Source organism: Camelina sativa, chromosome 15, assembly GCF_030686135.1.
Source record: "Camelina sativa cultivar CO46 ecotype springtype chromosome 15, ASM3068613v1".
Classification (NCBI taxonomy): Eukaryota; Viridiplantae; Streptophyta; class Magnoliopsida; order Brassicales; family Brassicaceae; genus Camelina; species Camelina sativa.
Genome location: NC_141894.1, coordinates 28,683,936 through 28,701,015, shown reverse-complemented (window position 1 = coordinate 28,701,015; position 17,080 = coordinate 28,683,936). Strand labels below are relative to the sequence as shown.

The window sequence follows — 17,080 nt, the reverse complement described above, 5'->3', positions numbered from 1 at the left end:
TAGTCGAGTTCCGACTGAATCACCTCGTCGGATCTAACGCCGAGCTCTGCCCGTGCCCTGCGCAACCATGCTGATCTCGTCGTCACCGGCATCAGAATAACTTCCTACTCCCTGCAAAAAAAAAAAAAAAGAAAGAACAACAAACAACAAAGACAGGACTGATCTAAGGAAAATACAAAGGCTACTTATAGAACAAAGGGCACAAGTCCCAACAGGCGTAAGTTTCAAAAAGAAAATGCATTTAATGACACCAATAAGCAACGTTTCGAAAAACAAGGCATTAAATGGAACCCGCAATTAATGCCCCGAGGGTACGAATAAAGTTTTTAAGGGAGCCGACCCCTATACACGGCGCATTAAAATGCGTGGGAGCCGACCCCAAAACGCGGCAAAAGAAAGATAGTACGAGGGAGCCGACCCCTCAACACGGCGACAACAGCACAATCACAAAACTAAGCCAACAACCGGAGATTCGCGCCCAGGAGCTGAGGGACGAGGTGATCCTTCGACAGGACAGACCGAAACTTGCTCCTCCGTTCCTTCAGCAGGATGGTTAGCAACTTGCACCTCAACTCCGTCAGAAGGACGATCGTCGACCTGCTCCTGCTCGTCCTGTTCATGCTCGTCCTGCTCTTCACCACCGATTTCCCCACTCTCCGACCCGTTGTTTCCCTCCTCATCATTAAAAACCTCGGTATTCCCGCTGGTTGGGGAGGCGCTCCAAGTCGGGATTGGGGGAAGAGGCCCGACAAAAACCTGAGACAGGTCAAAGTCAGCCTCAGTGATATCTGGCAGATCAAACTCTTCAACCTCGCCCTTCAGTTGATTCATTGCGGCCTCAACCTGGTCCTTAATCTCCTCATCAAGTAAAGAAATTCGACCCTCGGCGACGAGCGTTTCAAGCATCTGAACGTTACCAACAGCTTGGTTGTACTCAAGGAACTTCTCCCGCGACGCTTCAACCGCTTCGGCGCGGCTTTTGTGCTTCGACAATAGCTTCCGCATGCGACCGGCCACTTCGTGAAAAGCATTGATTCGCTCGTGGTACCCATACTCATCACGCCGATCCCTGAGCCTACTTGTCTCCGAGCTAAGGGTGAGCTTCAGACCGTTACAGGTAGCTTCGGACTCCTCAAGCTTCGCCGTAAGAGAATCCCACTCTTTGATCAGCCCACTCCGGTGATGTTCGAGCTTGGCCACAAGGTCGCTTAATCTCTGGTTTGACCGAACCGCCTCCCCCAATTGAGCCTCGAGACGCTCAATCCTCTCATTTGACGCCCCCGAACGTTCCAGGTCCCGAACACGGCGTTCATAGCGGGAGGCCATGCGGTTAATACGCGCGATAAACTATCAAATAAAAGGGAGTGAGAACCATTTTAAAAAAAAAGAAGGAAGAAAAAAAAGAGTAACTACGTAAAAGGAGGATTCAAAGTGTGTTGGTTTAGGTAACGGACCTCAAAAGATGCTTGAGCGACCTCGGTGACAGCATCGGCCTCTTTCATCCTCTCAACAGAAGGAAGACGACCATCGCCAAAGTGGATCTTCCAGAACAACTCGGCGCAAGACTGCGAGTCATCCGGGAAAGGACGGGCCCCAGATGAATGAGTAAAGTCCCAGCTAAAGTCGACCGGCTTTGATTTCCTTACTGGGGCAGGCAGCTCTTGTTCGGGACCATCCTTCCTCTTCTGCGAACTTTTGGGAGGATCGGCAATGCGACCAGAAGTCCCGTCCGTCTTCCTCCTCAAGAGCGTCTCCTCGGGACCAGTATGGCGGTTAGGAGGAGGAGATCTTTGACGCATCCTCGAAGGATCGTCCACAGCTTGACGAGAGGAAGGAAGAGTCCTTTTGGACGAATCGGTAGCAGGGGGATCAGAACCTCGACGAGCATCCTGACGGGGAGCCGACCGAGACGACGGTTCCGGAGCTCGACGATAACGAGCAGATGCGTTAGGGACGTTCATGTTCATCTTTCCCATTGTCCTGGCTAAAATAAAACAAAAAAAAGGAAGATGGGGACGATATCAAAACAGAGCTCACAACACATATATACGGGCTAAAAAAAAAAAAAAAAAAAGAAAAAACAAAAAAAAACCTCTTGGTCTTCGGCTAGATGCTAACTTCCGTGGACGATCTTTTTTACCCTCAGTACCCGGCCACACGTAAGGGCAATGGAGCTTAATCGCGTCTATTTCGGCTTGCAAAGAAGAAGGGAACGGAAGCAAACACCTCGGAATAACAACTGAAAATGAAAGAAAGAAATGTTAAGTAGAACCAGATGATGCAAGCGAAGATAAGTAAGCAAGAAGGGTCGGCTACCGGGTGAAGGGTTCCACCCAGAAAACCAAGGGATCGACGGATCCTCCATAACCCCCGCGGCAACTTCCAGAAAGAAATACGAGCCTTTCCAGTTATATGTTTTGCCCTTGGCACCCTCGACGAGCGTCGTCTTCTTTCCCGACGCTACATAATAAAGCCCGGGAGTTTTCTCTCGACTCGATAGATTTAGACACGTCAGCTCTTCAAAATGATCACAAGTAAGCGTGACCCCCGCAGCCTCGGCCATGATCGAAAGACCGACAGCGTTTCGAAAGGTCGCCGGGGCAAATTGAGAAATAGCTGCCTTTCGACGAGCGAAATACGTCATCAAAAAGGAAGGCAGGGGGAAGGTGAGTCCGCACTCGGTTAAGTACTTCTCTGAAAGGCAAATAAAGCCGGAAGGTGCATCCCAGGGACGCTGAAATGAGGCCGGAATCAAAATCTTCGGCCTAGTGTTTAGTATCTTGGCACTAACCGCATCAGTTGTCACGTCAATTTTTAACTTCCCGACGCGAACTGCATCAACCGCCGCGTCAATTTTTATTGATGTCGGCGGCATGTGGTTGAAAAGGTTGACGATCGGCAAAGGAACGTCGTCCAAATTAGGAGAAGATGGGTCGTCGTTTAGGGGCTCGTCTATCAATGAGGGAATTTTGAAAGAATGCCCCGACGAGCTAGGGACTGCCGATCCAGGAGTAAGACGACGCTTCATCTCTTCGAAGCAAGCCGCGTCTAAATCCGCCGAAGACGAGTCAGAAGAGTTCGAAGAACGAGTCCGACGGCGAACAGATCTAGTAGAACCGCCAGATTCGGAAGTCGTCGCTCGTCGAAGGTGGCTCCCGGCAGAGGGATTAGACGATGCGGATCATGGAGAGTCCATAGTAAAAAGTACAACACACAGAAAGCAATATAACGACGAGATAGGAAGAAGGGAGAATACTTGAACGACGAAAGCACCGAAGACACGAAAAGAAGGTAAATGAGATCAGAAGAGAAGTGATATTTATAGGGGAGGAAAGAAGAATCCAGAAACGTCATCATTACAGCACGCGCTCAATGACGATACAACTTCCGGACTTCACGCGCTTCAAGCACCGAACGCGACGATTCGACCCTCAACATTGGAAACCGCACCTTCACGCGCGACTCTTCGTTTGCCCCATCAGAACAGCAACCCTGCATTTTCCCATGCAGTCCTTCGCCTAAAGACTACGAACTAAAGGCAAAGGGGGGGGGACTACTGTTAGGGGTGGATCCCACCCCAACAAAGAGGCCAGGCCCAGGAAAAAGCCCACAAATATCCCTTTCAAGAGAAAGGGGTATTATGGTATTTTTCCTGGACGAACCGACACGATTTCCTATAAATATAGGCGTACGGCCTCTTAAAAAGGGATCGGAGAAAAAGCAGGAGAATTGGTACAGCAAGTACAAGGATCCAGCTCATCCAAGCAAAAGTCAACGGTTTCAAGCTTATAGCTCGTAGAATCGACGAGATATCAGCTCGTCTATTATCCTCGTCCATCTTTGTAATCCGTTTAAGTCGTGTTGTAACCCGTCCTTTTGTGTCTCGGCACCAATATAATAAAGGAGATCTTCGACCCTCTTAACCGAACTAAAACGATACTAATTGTGACCAAAAGGGACATCAACAATTGCCAGTATATGATCAAAAAGGAGAGGAACAGGATCATCAGCTGCAAGATAAGGAAGTGGGAGGAAGACTAGGATTTGCCCATAGAATCCTTTTGGAGTCACCTCCAGCATGAAGCATTAGTACATGCTTTTCAGAGAGGAATCTAACCCAAGACTCTGGAGAGGACTCTGTAGGACAAGTACCACTTGCAACTTCCACCTGATGATCATCAACATAACCATCAAATCATTAAAAAAAAAAAAAAAAATGCTATATAATGCTTAATCAAACAAATAGATCTAGTGGGTTTTGTCACTTAATTATCCAGATCATGAAACACAGAGAGTTTACTTTGTCATTGGTAAACCCCAGATTCATCAAATAACTATAGGTTCCACAACTACTGATCATTCTATATATAATAAACTCATGCAAGGATTGTTTTGTTCAAAATTATGGATTTATCTAACCTGGCAGCACAATTTTACCTCGGGACCAGGATTGGAACCTAATTGCTCATAATGGAATGGCGTTAAGAGTGGCAGAACCAGACCCGATCCGCTTGCCATCCGGATCAGGAGCAGCCAAAGTAACAGTGGAGCTAGCTATCCCAAGACGGGACCCTAGTGGGATGGCGCACCGAGAGCCTTAAAATGGTACCATGACTTGCGCGAAACTGTGGCTAAGTCAGTTAGTTACCTCCGGGAAAACAAATCCCACCGTCGCCGAGCCGTCGCTTTAGCTCGTTCGCCTCAGTCGCCTGTCGCCGTTTTACAGAATTTTTTAATAAGGGGCCGATAGTTTCTCTTATTTCGATTATAACCCCCAATCTTTACTGATTGTTCAACATTATGAGAAACCCTTCTTTTTTGTTTCCACTGTCCTATCTTATTGGGCTTATTTAAGGTATCTCGTCTGGCTTACAAAAGCCCAATTCATGCGATTAATTATGTTGTACGGAAAGGTTAAATAAAAATGATTAAACTCTTCTATGGTGCAGATAAGTCATGGCCTTCGGCAATAACCGAAAAAACCAAACTGAGAAAACCGAGCTTTTCGGTTATCGGTGCCGAACTTGTGAGAAAGAGTAAACCGATCGGTAGAAACATTTGAGAATTTCGGTTATCAGTTCGGTTCGGTTCGGCAAGCTATAACCGAACGGTTATTCGGTTCTCCTCTGATATATCATGGTTTTTATGGTTTTTAACCATGATATAAGGAGTCTTTTAGTGTCTTTTCATTTGTTTCTAGATTGTTTTTGAGTCTTTACAGGTTTTTAGCATGAAAGGAGCAAAGTGGAGCAATCTGGATCAGTTTGGAGCAATAATCCGCAAGAAATCAACTTGGAATCGATCAGAGGAGATGGTGTCGATCGACACTGCCTTAGCATCGATCGACACCCAGTCCAAACCGACGATAGAGCCAAATTTGGAAGTTTTACAAAGTTGCCCAAAGTTTTCCATAATTGCAACACAAGTCCCTGACGTGTTTTAGGACATACATATATAGTTTTTAGGTTTTCCAAACCCTCAAGTTTTATTCTATCAAGTTTTATTTTTCCTGCAACCCTGAGAGATTTTTGAGAGCTATTGGAGGGAAATCTGCTTTGTAGAGAAGAATTTCTAAACTCCTTCTTATTCTTTTAATCTCTATTGCTTATTATTCAGAATCATGTCTTGTTCTTCATTAATTATGTCTGAGTAGTTTGCTTGTTAGGTTTAGAGTTTTTCACAGGGATTTTATGAATTATTAGATCTGTTTATTTAGGATTCTTTATCTATCTAGATCTTCATCTTAGGTTGTTCTTCATATTAATCCTTGATTGGCCATCTAGAATTAATACCCTAGGAAAATAAATTAATATGAGAATATAATTGATTTTCCTGATAAAACCTTTTGATGAGCAAAATTATTTCTTGCAAAGAGATTTGATTTAATAATTTTGTGAACAATCTAAACTTGTTTTTAAAGCTGATTTATTACCTAGAATTTTACAAAGAGATTTGGATTTTCTGGTTTTAAATTTAGATAATATTTGCAGTGAGAACTGATTTATTTTACAAAAGTGTTTAGAGTTCTAGATCTGTTCTTAATTGTTTGAATCCTAATTAATTGATTGATTTAATATTCATAATTTCCTGAGAAATTTCCTAAGCCTAGCTTTTTGATCCATTGAATTTACAACAGTTTTTATTTAATATTTTGCATGGCTTTTCTTTATTTAAATCTATCTGTTTAGCTTAATTATAAAACTCTATAATTTATTGTGTAGTCTTGAGTCCTTGTGGAATTCGACCCCTAAGTATTGCATTGATCTCTTAATTTGAGAGAGTAGCTCTAGGGTAAATTTGAGCATATCAAATTTTGGCGCTGTTGTCGGGGACTCTTTGATCTACCATTAGATTTGAGTTTTAGATTTTGTCTAAATTTTTCTTTTTATTTGAAACTTACACGTTTTTGTTTTTCTTCTCTTTGGTGTTTCAGGTGCATGCCTCCTAGACCTCACACAAGGAGCAACAAGTCTGGTCCTACTGTGAATTTGTCAAACCAAGAGTTGGGAAAACTTGAACGTGATAACAGAAAAGCAGCTAAATCTCTGAAGATGGTTAATACGATCATTCTGATGCGTGATGAGGCTGGTGTTTTGAGGGATCAAGAGGGCCACTTGCGCAATGAGCAGGGCCAAAAGCTTGATGTTGAAGGAAACGTGATTGCTGAACCTGTTGTGAACGAGCAGGCTGTCGTGAACCAGCAAGCTGGTGTCGTTGATGAGCCGGATCTTGGTGTCGATCGACACCAACCAGGTGGCATCGATCGACACCCACCTGCAGACGTGCGTGGAGCTGCCAACCACATACAAAACCCAGTTCGACGACAGGAGCAAAACCGGGACTTGATCAGGACCATTGCTGACTACAACCGGGCTGATCTTGTGTATGAGAACCGGTCTGCTATTGTTCCTCCCCCTTTTCAGAGGAATGATTTTGAGTTGAAACTTGCGTACTTTCAACTAGTTGGGCAGAGACCTTTCTCTGCTTTGCCCAATGAGAAGCCCTTGGATCACATTGAGCATTTTGAGGATCTGGTGACTAGCATCAAGGCTAACTGAGGACTACATCTTCTGCAAACTCTTCCCTTACTCACTTGCAGGAGAGGCATCTCAGTGGTTGAAACAGCTGCCTGCTGGATCATTGACAAGCTGGCGTGATGTCAAGGTGGCCTTCCTCAACCACTTCTATGATGATGCAATGTCAGATGAGTTGAGAATCAAGCTGTCTTCTTTCAAGCAAAGACCAGATGAAGCCTTCAAAGCAGCTTGGGTGAGATTCAAGGCTTACCAAAGGGACTGTCCACACCATGGTTTCTCAAGGGTTCAATTGCTAAGTATCTTCTTCAGAGGGTGTGACTGGGAGTATCAGTTGGCTTTAGATGCTGCAAGTCATGGGAATTTCAAGACAAGAATGCCAGAAGATGCTGAATTGTTGATTGAGAACTTAGCTGCTAGCAATAGTACTAAGAGAGCAGATGCTGAAAGGAAGAGATTACATGGAGGATATGATTCAAACCAGCTAGCTTCTGTTAATGCTAAGCTTGATTCAGTGCATAATCTCCTTGTGGGCAAGAAGTCAGTTCACTTTGCTGCTGACATTGAGACATTTGAGCCACAACCTGAGACAAGGAATGAAGAAGCAGATGTCAACTTTGTCTATGGAAATCAGGGTCAGAGATTCAGTAATCAGCAAGGCAATAGGCCTTACAGTGGGAACTCTTTAGGCTACACTTCCAAGCCAGAGTATCAGCAGCAACAACAGAACAATGGCTATACAAGAACCTATGGGAACTCATCTTATCAGTCTCCACCTCCTAAGACTTCTTCTGAGAGTAGAATGGAGGCCATGCTTGAGCAGCTTCTACAAGGTCAAGAGAATTTGACAGTGACTTTCAATGGAAAGATTGACAATGTCTACACTGAGCTGAATGGGAAGATAGAAGTATTGAACATTCATGTCAAGAAGTTGGAGAATCAGGTTATTCAGACTGCTGGGTCTATCAAACAACAAGAGGGTTTTCTTCCTGGAAGAACTGAGTCAAATCCCAAGCATGCTTGTAATGCCATATCTGTGAGGGATGAAGATGCTGTTGAAATTGCTTCTGCCGAACTGGGTGAAAAATCGACAAAATTCTCGGTTTCAGATGATGGTGTCGATCGACACCACTTGGGTATCGATCGACACTCATCTCAGACGGAACCAAAAGCTGCGAAATCTCAGGTTCCAACAGTTGAAAGGGTGTACCAACCTAAGGTTCCTTTTCCCAAGCCAAGAAAGTCTAAGCAAGAGATGGAGGAAGCTAGATGCAAATCAATGATGGACAAGGTGATGATTGAGATGCCTTTAATTGATGCAGTAAAGCTTTCACCACCTCTTAAGCGGTATGTGAAGAGAATGGTATCCAATGGTTTGAGTCCTGAAGAAGGAGCACTTCTTACTAAGGATGTCAGTGCAATTCTGTTGAACCAGCCTGTTCAGAGGGAGAAGGAGAGAAAGCAGGAGGTGGTTGTCTCTAAGGAAGTGAGTGCAATCATTCAATGTAAGACTGCTAAGAAGTTACCAGATCCTGGAAGCTTTGTACTTGACTGCTCTATCTCCATAGGAAGGTTTGGACACTCAATTTGTGACCTTGGTTCTAGTATCAACTTGATGCCACATTCTGTTGCTTTGAGACTTGGGATGACAGAATTCAAGCCAACTCAGATTTCTCTTATCTTGGCTGATCGCTCCCGAAGAACTCCTGAAGGTGTTTTAGAGGATATTCCAGTTAAGGTTGGCAACTTCATGATTTCCACTGACTTTGTGGTACTGAAGTATGATCAAGAGCCTAAAGATCCTCTCATCTTAGGAAGATCTTTCTTGGCTACAGCTGGTGCCATCATTGATGTGAAGAAGGGACATATAGCACTGAATGTGGATGGTTTGAGTTTGAATTTTGAGATGGATAAGCTGAGCAGGGCTCCTACTATTGATGGACAGACTTTTTCTGTTGAAAAAGTTTCTGCAACACGAGCATCAAGCTCAGTGTCGATCGATGCCACCAAGAGGGTATCGATCGACACCCCTCCACGACCGCGACAAAGCTTGTCCAAAACTGATGCTCCAAGTCAGAAACCTGTTCCCAAACAGAAGAGTCATCAATCCACACTCCAGAGCCCTCAGGTAAGGCCAAGGTATGCATCTTCTTCTCCTAAACTTCCTCCTATCATCAACAAGAATTTCAAAGAGACAAAAACTGTTTTGCAGTTAACCAAGCGACGAGATTATCGTAGAGCGCTTGTTTCTTCTGTTGATGATTTTGCAGGACATAAGAGAAGCAATCCCATACCTAAGTCCCGTCCTTAAGTATAAGAAGTATAAGAAGTAAGTTCTTGAGTCAGGTAAATGAAGAGTGCAAATAAGAATCATTATGCAATTGAGTGAGTTCCTTGTTTTCAAACCTCTTTCAAAGGTCTAAGCTTATGTATTGCTTGAGGGCAAGCAAAGGCTAAGTCTGGGGGAGTTGATATATCATGGTTTTTATGGTTTTTAACCATGATATAAGGAGTCTTTTAGTGTCTTTTCATTTGTTTCTAGATTGTTTTTGAGTCTTTACAGGTTTTTAGCATGAAAGGAGCAAAGTGGAGCAGTCTAGATCAGTTTGGAGCAATAATCCGCAAGAAATCAACTTGGAATCGATCAGAGGAGATGGTGTCGATCGACACTGCCTTAGCATCGATCGACACCCAGTCCAAACCGACGATAGAGCCAAATTTGGAAGTTTTACAAAGTTGCCCAAAGTTTTCCATAATTGCAACACAAGTCCCTGACGTGTTTTAGGACATATATATATATAGTTTTTAGGTTTTCCAAACCCTCAAGTTTTATTCTATCAAGTTTTATTTTTCCTGCAACCCTGAGAGATTTTTGAGAGCTATTGGAGAGAGATCTGCTTTGTAGAGAAGAATTTCTAAACTCCTTCTTATTCTTTTAATCTCTATTGCTTATTATTCAGAATCATGTCTTGTTCTTCATTGATTATGTCTGAGTAGTTTGCTTGTTAGGTTTAAGGTTTTTCACAGGGATTTTATTAATTATTAGATCTGTTTATTTAGGATTCTTTATCTATCTAGATCTTAATCTTAGGTTGTTCTTCATATTAATCCTTGATTGGCCATCTAGAATTAATACCCTAGGAAAATAAATTGATATGAGAATATAATTGATTTTCCTGATAAAACCTTTTGATGAGCAAAATTATTTCTTGCAAAGAGATTTGATTTAATAATTTTGTGAACAATCTAAACTTGTTTTTAAAGCTGATTTATTACCTAGAATTTTACAAAGAGATTTGGATTTTCTGGTTTTAAATTTAGATAATATTTGCAGTGAGAACTGATTTATTTTACAAAAGTGTTTAGAGTTCTAGATATGTTCTTAATTGTTTGAATCCTAATTAATTGATTGATTTAATATTCATAATTTCCTGAGAAATTCCCTAAGCCTAGCTTTTTGATCCATTGAATTTACAACAGTTTTTATTTAATATTTTGCATTGCTTTTCTTTATTTAAATCTATCTGTTTAGCTTAATTATAAAACTCTATAATTTATTGTGTAGTCTTGAGTCCTTGTGGAATTCGACCCCTAAGTACTGCATTGATCTCTTAATTTGAGAGAGTAGCTCTAGGGTAAATTTGAGCATATCATCCTCCAACCATCACCTATAGTTGAAGATCCGCCATGGTTAATCTGTTGAAACGAGATCGAGTTGCAGATCCGCCGGATGACTGAAGAAAGACGATCAAATAAAGAAAAAAGAAAGATAAACAAAACGCATAGGTTAGTTGCGTTTAAATAAATCTAGGTTTTTTAGGCTTATCTAATATTGAATGTTATATGGATAAATTGTATGGTTAGGCCCAATATTATTACATCTCAACCATTTAATATCTATTTAATAAATAGAAAACCCTAACTCTACTGTGTTATTCTTCCACGCTTGTCTCTCTCTCAGCCGTTTCTCTATTACTTTTTGCCTCTCACAAATTTGATAATCAAAAGTGAGAGAACAAATCTCTTTCATTTTCCCGATTTTCAAGTTTTAGCAGTATAAAAGCTTCATATTTTTTCAGTTCTGATGTCGCTTGTATCCTAACTTTTCCATCTAATCCCCTAAGCGTATTAAAGATGTGAAACCCTTGTTTTTGTGTTTGAAGCTGGAGTTTGGTTCGGTTTTTCGATCAAAAGCCATTGGATCTTATGATTTTCATAGAGAAATGATTGTTATTCATATTCGGTTAATCGAATTAACCGAAATAAAACACGAATCAGTTTACTTCGGAATAGTTTTTAAAGTAGATAACCGAACCGAATAAACCGATTACCGAATGAACCACACCGAATAAAATTTCGGTTTAATTCGATAGGATTTTTTAGAAACCGAAATTTTGAAAAACTGAATAAACCGACCCGGTTAAACCGAGAAAACCGAACGCCCAAGACTAGTGCAGATAAGTCCTGAGCGTTCGGCGATAACCGAGAAAACCGAGCTTTTCGGTTATCGGTGCCAAAACTTGTGAGAAAGAGTAAACCGATCGGCAGAAACTTTTGAGAATTTCGGTTATCAGTTCGGTTCGTTTCGGCAAGCCATAACCAAAAGGTTATTTGGTTCTCCTCCAACCATCACCTATCGTTGAAGATCCGCCATGGTTAAGCTGTTGAAACGAGATCGAGTTGCAGATCCGCCGGATAACTGAAGAAAGACGATCGAATGAAGAAAAAAGAAAGATAAACAAAACGCATAGGTTAGTTGCGTTTAAATAAATCTAGGTTTTTTAGACTTATCTAATGGAGAATATGTTATATGGATAAATTGTATGGTTAGGCCCAATATTATTACAGCCCAACCATTTAATATCTATTTAATAAATAGAAAACTCTAACTCTACTGTGTTATTCTTCCACTCTTGCCTCTCTCTCAGCCGTTTCTCTATTTCTTTTTGCCTCTCACAAATCTGATAATCAAAAGTGAGAGAACAAATCTCTTTCATTTTCCCGATTTTCAAGTTTTAGCAATATAAAAGCTTCATATTTTTTCAGTTCTGATGTCGCTTGAATCCTAACTTTTCCATCTAATTCCCTAAGCGTATTAAAGCTGTGAAACCCTTGTTTTTGTGTTTGAAGCTGGAGTTTGGTTCGGTATTTCGATCAAAAGCCATTGGATCTTATGATTTCCATAGAGAAATGATTGTTATTCATATTCGGTTAACCGAATTAACCGAAATAAAACATGAATCGGTTTACTTCGGAATAGTTTTTAAAGCAGATAACCGAACCAAATAAACCGATTACCGAATGAACCAAACCGAATAAAATTTCGGTTTAATTCGGTAGGATTTTTTAGAAACCAAAATTTTGAAAAACCGAATAAACTGACCCGGTTAAACCGAGAAAACCGAAAGTCCAGGACTACTATCAGGATTTGACATGTCATTCATTAACATTTTTTAAATGTCCATAAATTTTTAGAAAAAGGAAAATTTTAAATTTATGAAAATAAAAAAACTATGTACAATATCCCACATCGGCTAGAAAATTTTTAGACAATGATTCAGAACCAGTATAAATAAGATTAATATTGAAACGACCGACCTTTTTTTTTAGAAAAAAATAATAAATAATAAATATATAAATATAATATAGTAATAAATAAACTACAACTAGTGGGCCCATACCCACTAGCCACCTAACCGCAATCACAATCAATAGCGGAAATACCAATTACCAATATCCAATAAATATAAATAGCCTCTATTAATTCCAAATCATAAACTAATGATCCAAACAACATAAACCAAAGAACCAGCAATCATAAACAACATTCTAGGACTCCACTCTAGCAACCTAACAGAAGCCAGACAACCAAGCGAACCACTAGAACATCCTCCTCTTCATCGCCCTGATTCCACGGTCACACTTTGCCTTAACCTGCACCACAAACACATATTGCAATGCATGAGTATTTAATAAACACTCAGTAAGGCAATCCTCCCATCTACTGGGCTATACACACAAGCGATAGAGACATCTCTAACCATCAATCAACAATCAACAATTAACAATCAACAATCAACAATCAACAATCAACAATCAACAATCAACAATCAACAATCAACAATCAACAATCAACAATCAACAATCAACAATCAACAATCAACAATCAACAATCAATAATCAACAATCAACATGCCAAACAACACATAAACAAGCAGATTAGAGAATACTCCAGCTTAGATAACCATAGTCCTACACTTACCTTAACAAGTGATTCACGAAAATAACTACAACCAAATGAGAGGCTCTCCAATATCCAAGAACAACCAAACTCGCTCCTACAACCAATCACAACAACAAACAAACATTGAAAACAAACTGATAGAAAAATCAGAAAAGAACAACCTCACAAGTGAAACTACGAAATCAAAACGAACCGTTAACTTTCTAATCCCTCCGGTGAAAAGCAAGGACTATACGTCCAGCAGCTGCCCAAAACATTTCAGCACGATCAGATAACAGATGAAACCGCAATCGTCCCCGTAACACCCGCTGATCTCAATCCGCGAATGAGAAGAAACGCCCCACGGAATTTCCAATATCTCCTCGAATATTAACCCAAATTCACTTCTGTAAAAAGGAGAGTGTACGAAAATCTCTTAGCTACAACTCTACCAAAAATCGATACCTTTCGAAATGATTTGACCCGTCGGATCTTTCTTCTCCCAAATTCTAACAGTTCTGTTTCTCTCTGAAAAAGCTTGTTCTCGATCTCTTCCTCCTTTACACCACAAAAATCAAGGGTTCTCACAGTTTCTCTCCCTCTCTCTGATATTGTCGACAAAAGTAAGAAAAAGAGAGGAGGCGTGATTTTTATGAAGAAGATTAAGGGTTTTTGGTTTAATTTGATTAAACCAGGATTTAATTAAACTAAAAATCAATTAAAACCCACTCATTTGGTTTACTCAACACATCCCAAATTCTATTCCCGGAACACGGATGTTACAAATATGTTTCCAACAACGAATGAGCAGGAAAACTTGATTTATCAGGCGTCCAAGTTTAAAAGTATATTTGGTTTGATCCAGTTTTTAATTTAATCAAATTAAAAATTTAGAAAGTTTCAAAAAAATATATTATAATATTTAAAAATTTTAAAAGTTTTAATCGATATAATAATAACAACCTGAAAAAATGCGAACAACAGTTGCGATTTTTTGTCGTACCTTTTCTTATATATATAAATATATTTTTTCTTTGACAAAAAATTTCAACAGTTGCATCTCTCCAAAAAGTTGCGTCTGTTAAATGTAGAGTTGTGTCTCTTACAAACAATTGTGTCTATTCAAATGTTCACATCTATAACAAATTTATTTAAAAGTGACATCTCATCATTGTATTCAAATTTTCTTTATTTTATATTTTTGACAAAAAAAATTTACAGTTGCGTCTCTCTAACAAGTTGTGTCTGTTGAATATAGAGTTGAGTATTGCACAAACAGTTGTGTCTATTCAAATATTCTCATCTTTTCTCTTTTCTATATAATAATAACAATCTGAAAAAATGCCAACAACAGTTGCGATTTCGTCGTACCTTTTCTTAAAATATATATATATATATAAATAAATATATATATATATATATATATTTTTTTTTCTTTTACATAAAATTTCAATGGTTGCATCTCTCTAAAAAGTTGAGTCTGTTAAATGTAGAGTTGTGTCTCTTTGTTATCTGTTGAATATAGAGTTGTGTATTTTACAAACAATTGTGTCTATTCTAATGTTCCTATATTTAGAAATCTATTGTAACAGTTGTGGCTGTTTAGCCGTTGTGTGGCCTTTGTGGCGGGCTGTTTAGCCGTTGTGTGGCCTTTGTGGCGGGCTGTTTAGCCAATTGTGTGGCCTTTGTGGTGGGCTGTTTAGCCAGAGTGTCTTTGTGACGGTCCTTCGGGACAGATGGTCTTTGTGACGGTCCTTCGGGACAGATGGTCTTTGTGACGGGCTGTTTGGCCAGAGTGTCTTTGTGACGGTCCTCTTTAGGACATTTGTTTGGCCTTGGTGGCGGTCCTCTTTAGGACATTTGTTTGGCCTTGGTGGCGGTCCTCTTTAGGACATTTTGTTTGGCCTTGGTGGCGGTCCTCTTTAGGACATTTTGTTTGGCCTTTGTTGCGGCCCTTGTGGCATGTATATGATCCTTGTGTGGTCATGAGGTATTCCAGTGAGGGGATATGTAGTTGGTAGGACACTGAGATGTTTTACGCGAGCCACGGGAAGGAAACCTGGATAGGGATAGGAACCAGTTTGCTTGAGAAGTTTCGAAACTGATATCAAAGTGCAGTTGAGATTAGGCACAAACAAAACATTGGTGAGTAAATAAGCTGAGCTCAACGGAAGTGAGCCACACTTAGTAGCCCATGATGGATGACCATCAGGTTTCGTAACAGGTGATGGAATGATGTCAAAAACATCAACCAAAAGAGAGAGATCACCCGTCATGTGATGAGAGGCGCCCGTATCTAAGACAACATCAGACAAGTGAGTTTTACCCGACAACTTCTCTGAAGACGTGTTGGAACGTTGAGCTTCAAGCAAGTTGATGAGATGCGTTATCTGATTGTTACCACCTTGGTTAGGAGAACCGACGCGAGCATTGTTAGCACGACCCCGACCGCGACCAGCACCCCTCGTTGGACGTCCTCCTCGCTGAACTGGACGATTGGAAGTGTCTCGGAGATCCGATCGAGTACCACCTTTGTTGTCAAAATACCAGTCCGGGAAACCATGAAGTTGGAAGCACTTCGATGCTTTATGACCTTGGCGCCGACAATGTGTGCATGACAGAGAGGCACGATCACGAAAGCGAGGCACCGTAACAGCAGCAACATGAACATGAACCTCTGTTTTGACGCTGAAACCAACCGCCTCTGATGGGATAAGTTCCTTGGATTGCACGACATTGAGAATTTGCTCCTCTCGAATGACCCGAGAGTATACTTGAGTAAGCGGGGGCTTAGGATCTTCTCCAGTAATCATTGAACAGATGTTGCTGAAGCGAGAAAGATCTAAGCCAAACAGGAACTGATGGATTCGGTCTTCTTTGCGTTCTTGAGCAATACCCGGAGCAGCAGCGCACTTAAAGTCACAACCAGTCTTGTAGTTCTGCAGCTCCTCCCATAATTTTGACAGGCGGCCATAGTAGTCCAAAACAGATTGACCGTTCTGTTTACAGCCGGCGATCTCGTCCTTAAGAACTTGTTTACGCACACCATTGCTAACTGAGAACCGTGACCGAAGGCTTTCCCACAACGTCGATGCCTCAGCAATGAAGGAAATGGTGGATCGAAGTTTAGGGTCAATGGAAGTTCGAATCCAGCCCACGATCATAGAGTTCGCAGCACGCCACAAGCTTAAGTTGGGGTCAGCGGTAGGTTTGGGAATAGATCCATCGATAAAACCTAGCTTGTGTTTAGCTTGCAACGAGTTGCGTAGCTCAGTAGCCCATTCAGAATAATTATCTTCTTGTAGAATCACAGAAGATATCAAAGCTCCTGGATTGTCAGAGGAACTCAATGTATACGGGAAAGGTGGTGGTGCAACAACCACTTGTGTTTGTGGAGGAGCAGCCATCAAAGAGTTGAAGAAAACGAACAAAACAAATAGAGATTTAGCGGCGGCAGTTGTTGAAGAACAACGGCGGCGGCTGCACGAATTGAAGAAAAAGAAAAAAAAAATTAGGTCACAGAAGCTTAATGCTCTGATACCATGTAATATGTTGATATACGAATGTAATCTCTGTTATTGTATTCAATATGTTGACACAGTATTTATACATAGTTGCCTAGCTAGAAGATAGACTCATATCTACGTGAATATAGGAATCATAAAATTTACACATATCCTAATAGATATTTAGAGAGAGGTAATCTGATAGGAGAGAGAAGATGGAGATCACCAAAAGCAATAATGGTGGTTCGAACCCATCTGCAGGAGAATAGTTTAAGGATATGATCAAGGGAGTGACTAAGTTCCTAATGATGGTGGTT

General features: G+C 40.9%; 1 protein-coding gene, 1 long non-coding RNA gene and 1 pseudogene across 2 annotated transcripts; all 3 read right to left on the bottom strand.

Moving 5' to 3' along the window:
* Window positions 1–222: 222 nt before the first annotated feature.
* Window positions 223–5,577, bottom strand: LOC147927269 (uncharacterized). The gene is made up of 5 exons (XM_087486912.1): window positions 4,420–5,577; window positions 2,317–4,168; window positions 2,093–2,239; window positions 1,455–1,984; window positions 223–1,347 (listed from the first exon to the last, which is right to left on the bottom strand). Exons 2-5 carry the CDS (start codon window positions 3,026–3,028, stop codon window positions 445–447), a joined length of 2,292 nt encoding a protein of 763 aa, XP_087343038.1. The 5' UTR covers window positions 3,029–4,168; window positions 4,420–5,577; the 3' UTR covers window positions 223–444.
* A 1,635-nt stretch (window positions 5,578–7,212) lies between these two features.
* LOC147927268 (small nucleolar RNA R71) lies at window positions 7,213–7,313 on the bottom strand (annotated as a pseudogene).
* Window positions 7,314–12,748: 5,435 nt separating this feature from the next.
* On the bottom strand, window positions 12,749–13,876 carry LOC147927267 (uncharacterized). Its single transcript, XR_015581377.1, has 3 exons — window positions 13,472–13,876; window positions 13,297–13,372; window positions 12,749–12,968 (listed from the first exon to the last, which is right to left on the bottom strand). It is a non-coding gene; the product is annotated as an uncharacterized LOC147927267 (long non-coding RNA).
* Between the last annotated feature and the right edge of the window lie 3,204 nt (window positions 13,877–17,080).

Coding starts and splice junctions, on each gene's coding strand:
- LOC147927269 (XM_087486912.1), bottom strand. CDS start 3,028: ATGAAGCGTCGTCTTACTCCTGGATCGGCAGTCCCTAGCTCGTCGGGG. Junction 2,240..2,316: donor TGGGTGGAACCCTTCACCCG/GTAGCCGACCCT, acceptor TTTCATTTTCAG/TTGTTATTCCGAGGTGTTTG. Junction 1,985..2,092: donor ATCTAGCCGAAGACCAAGAG/GTTTTTTTTTGT, acceptor GTTTTATTTTAG/CCAGGACAATGGGAAAGATG.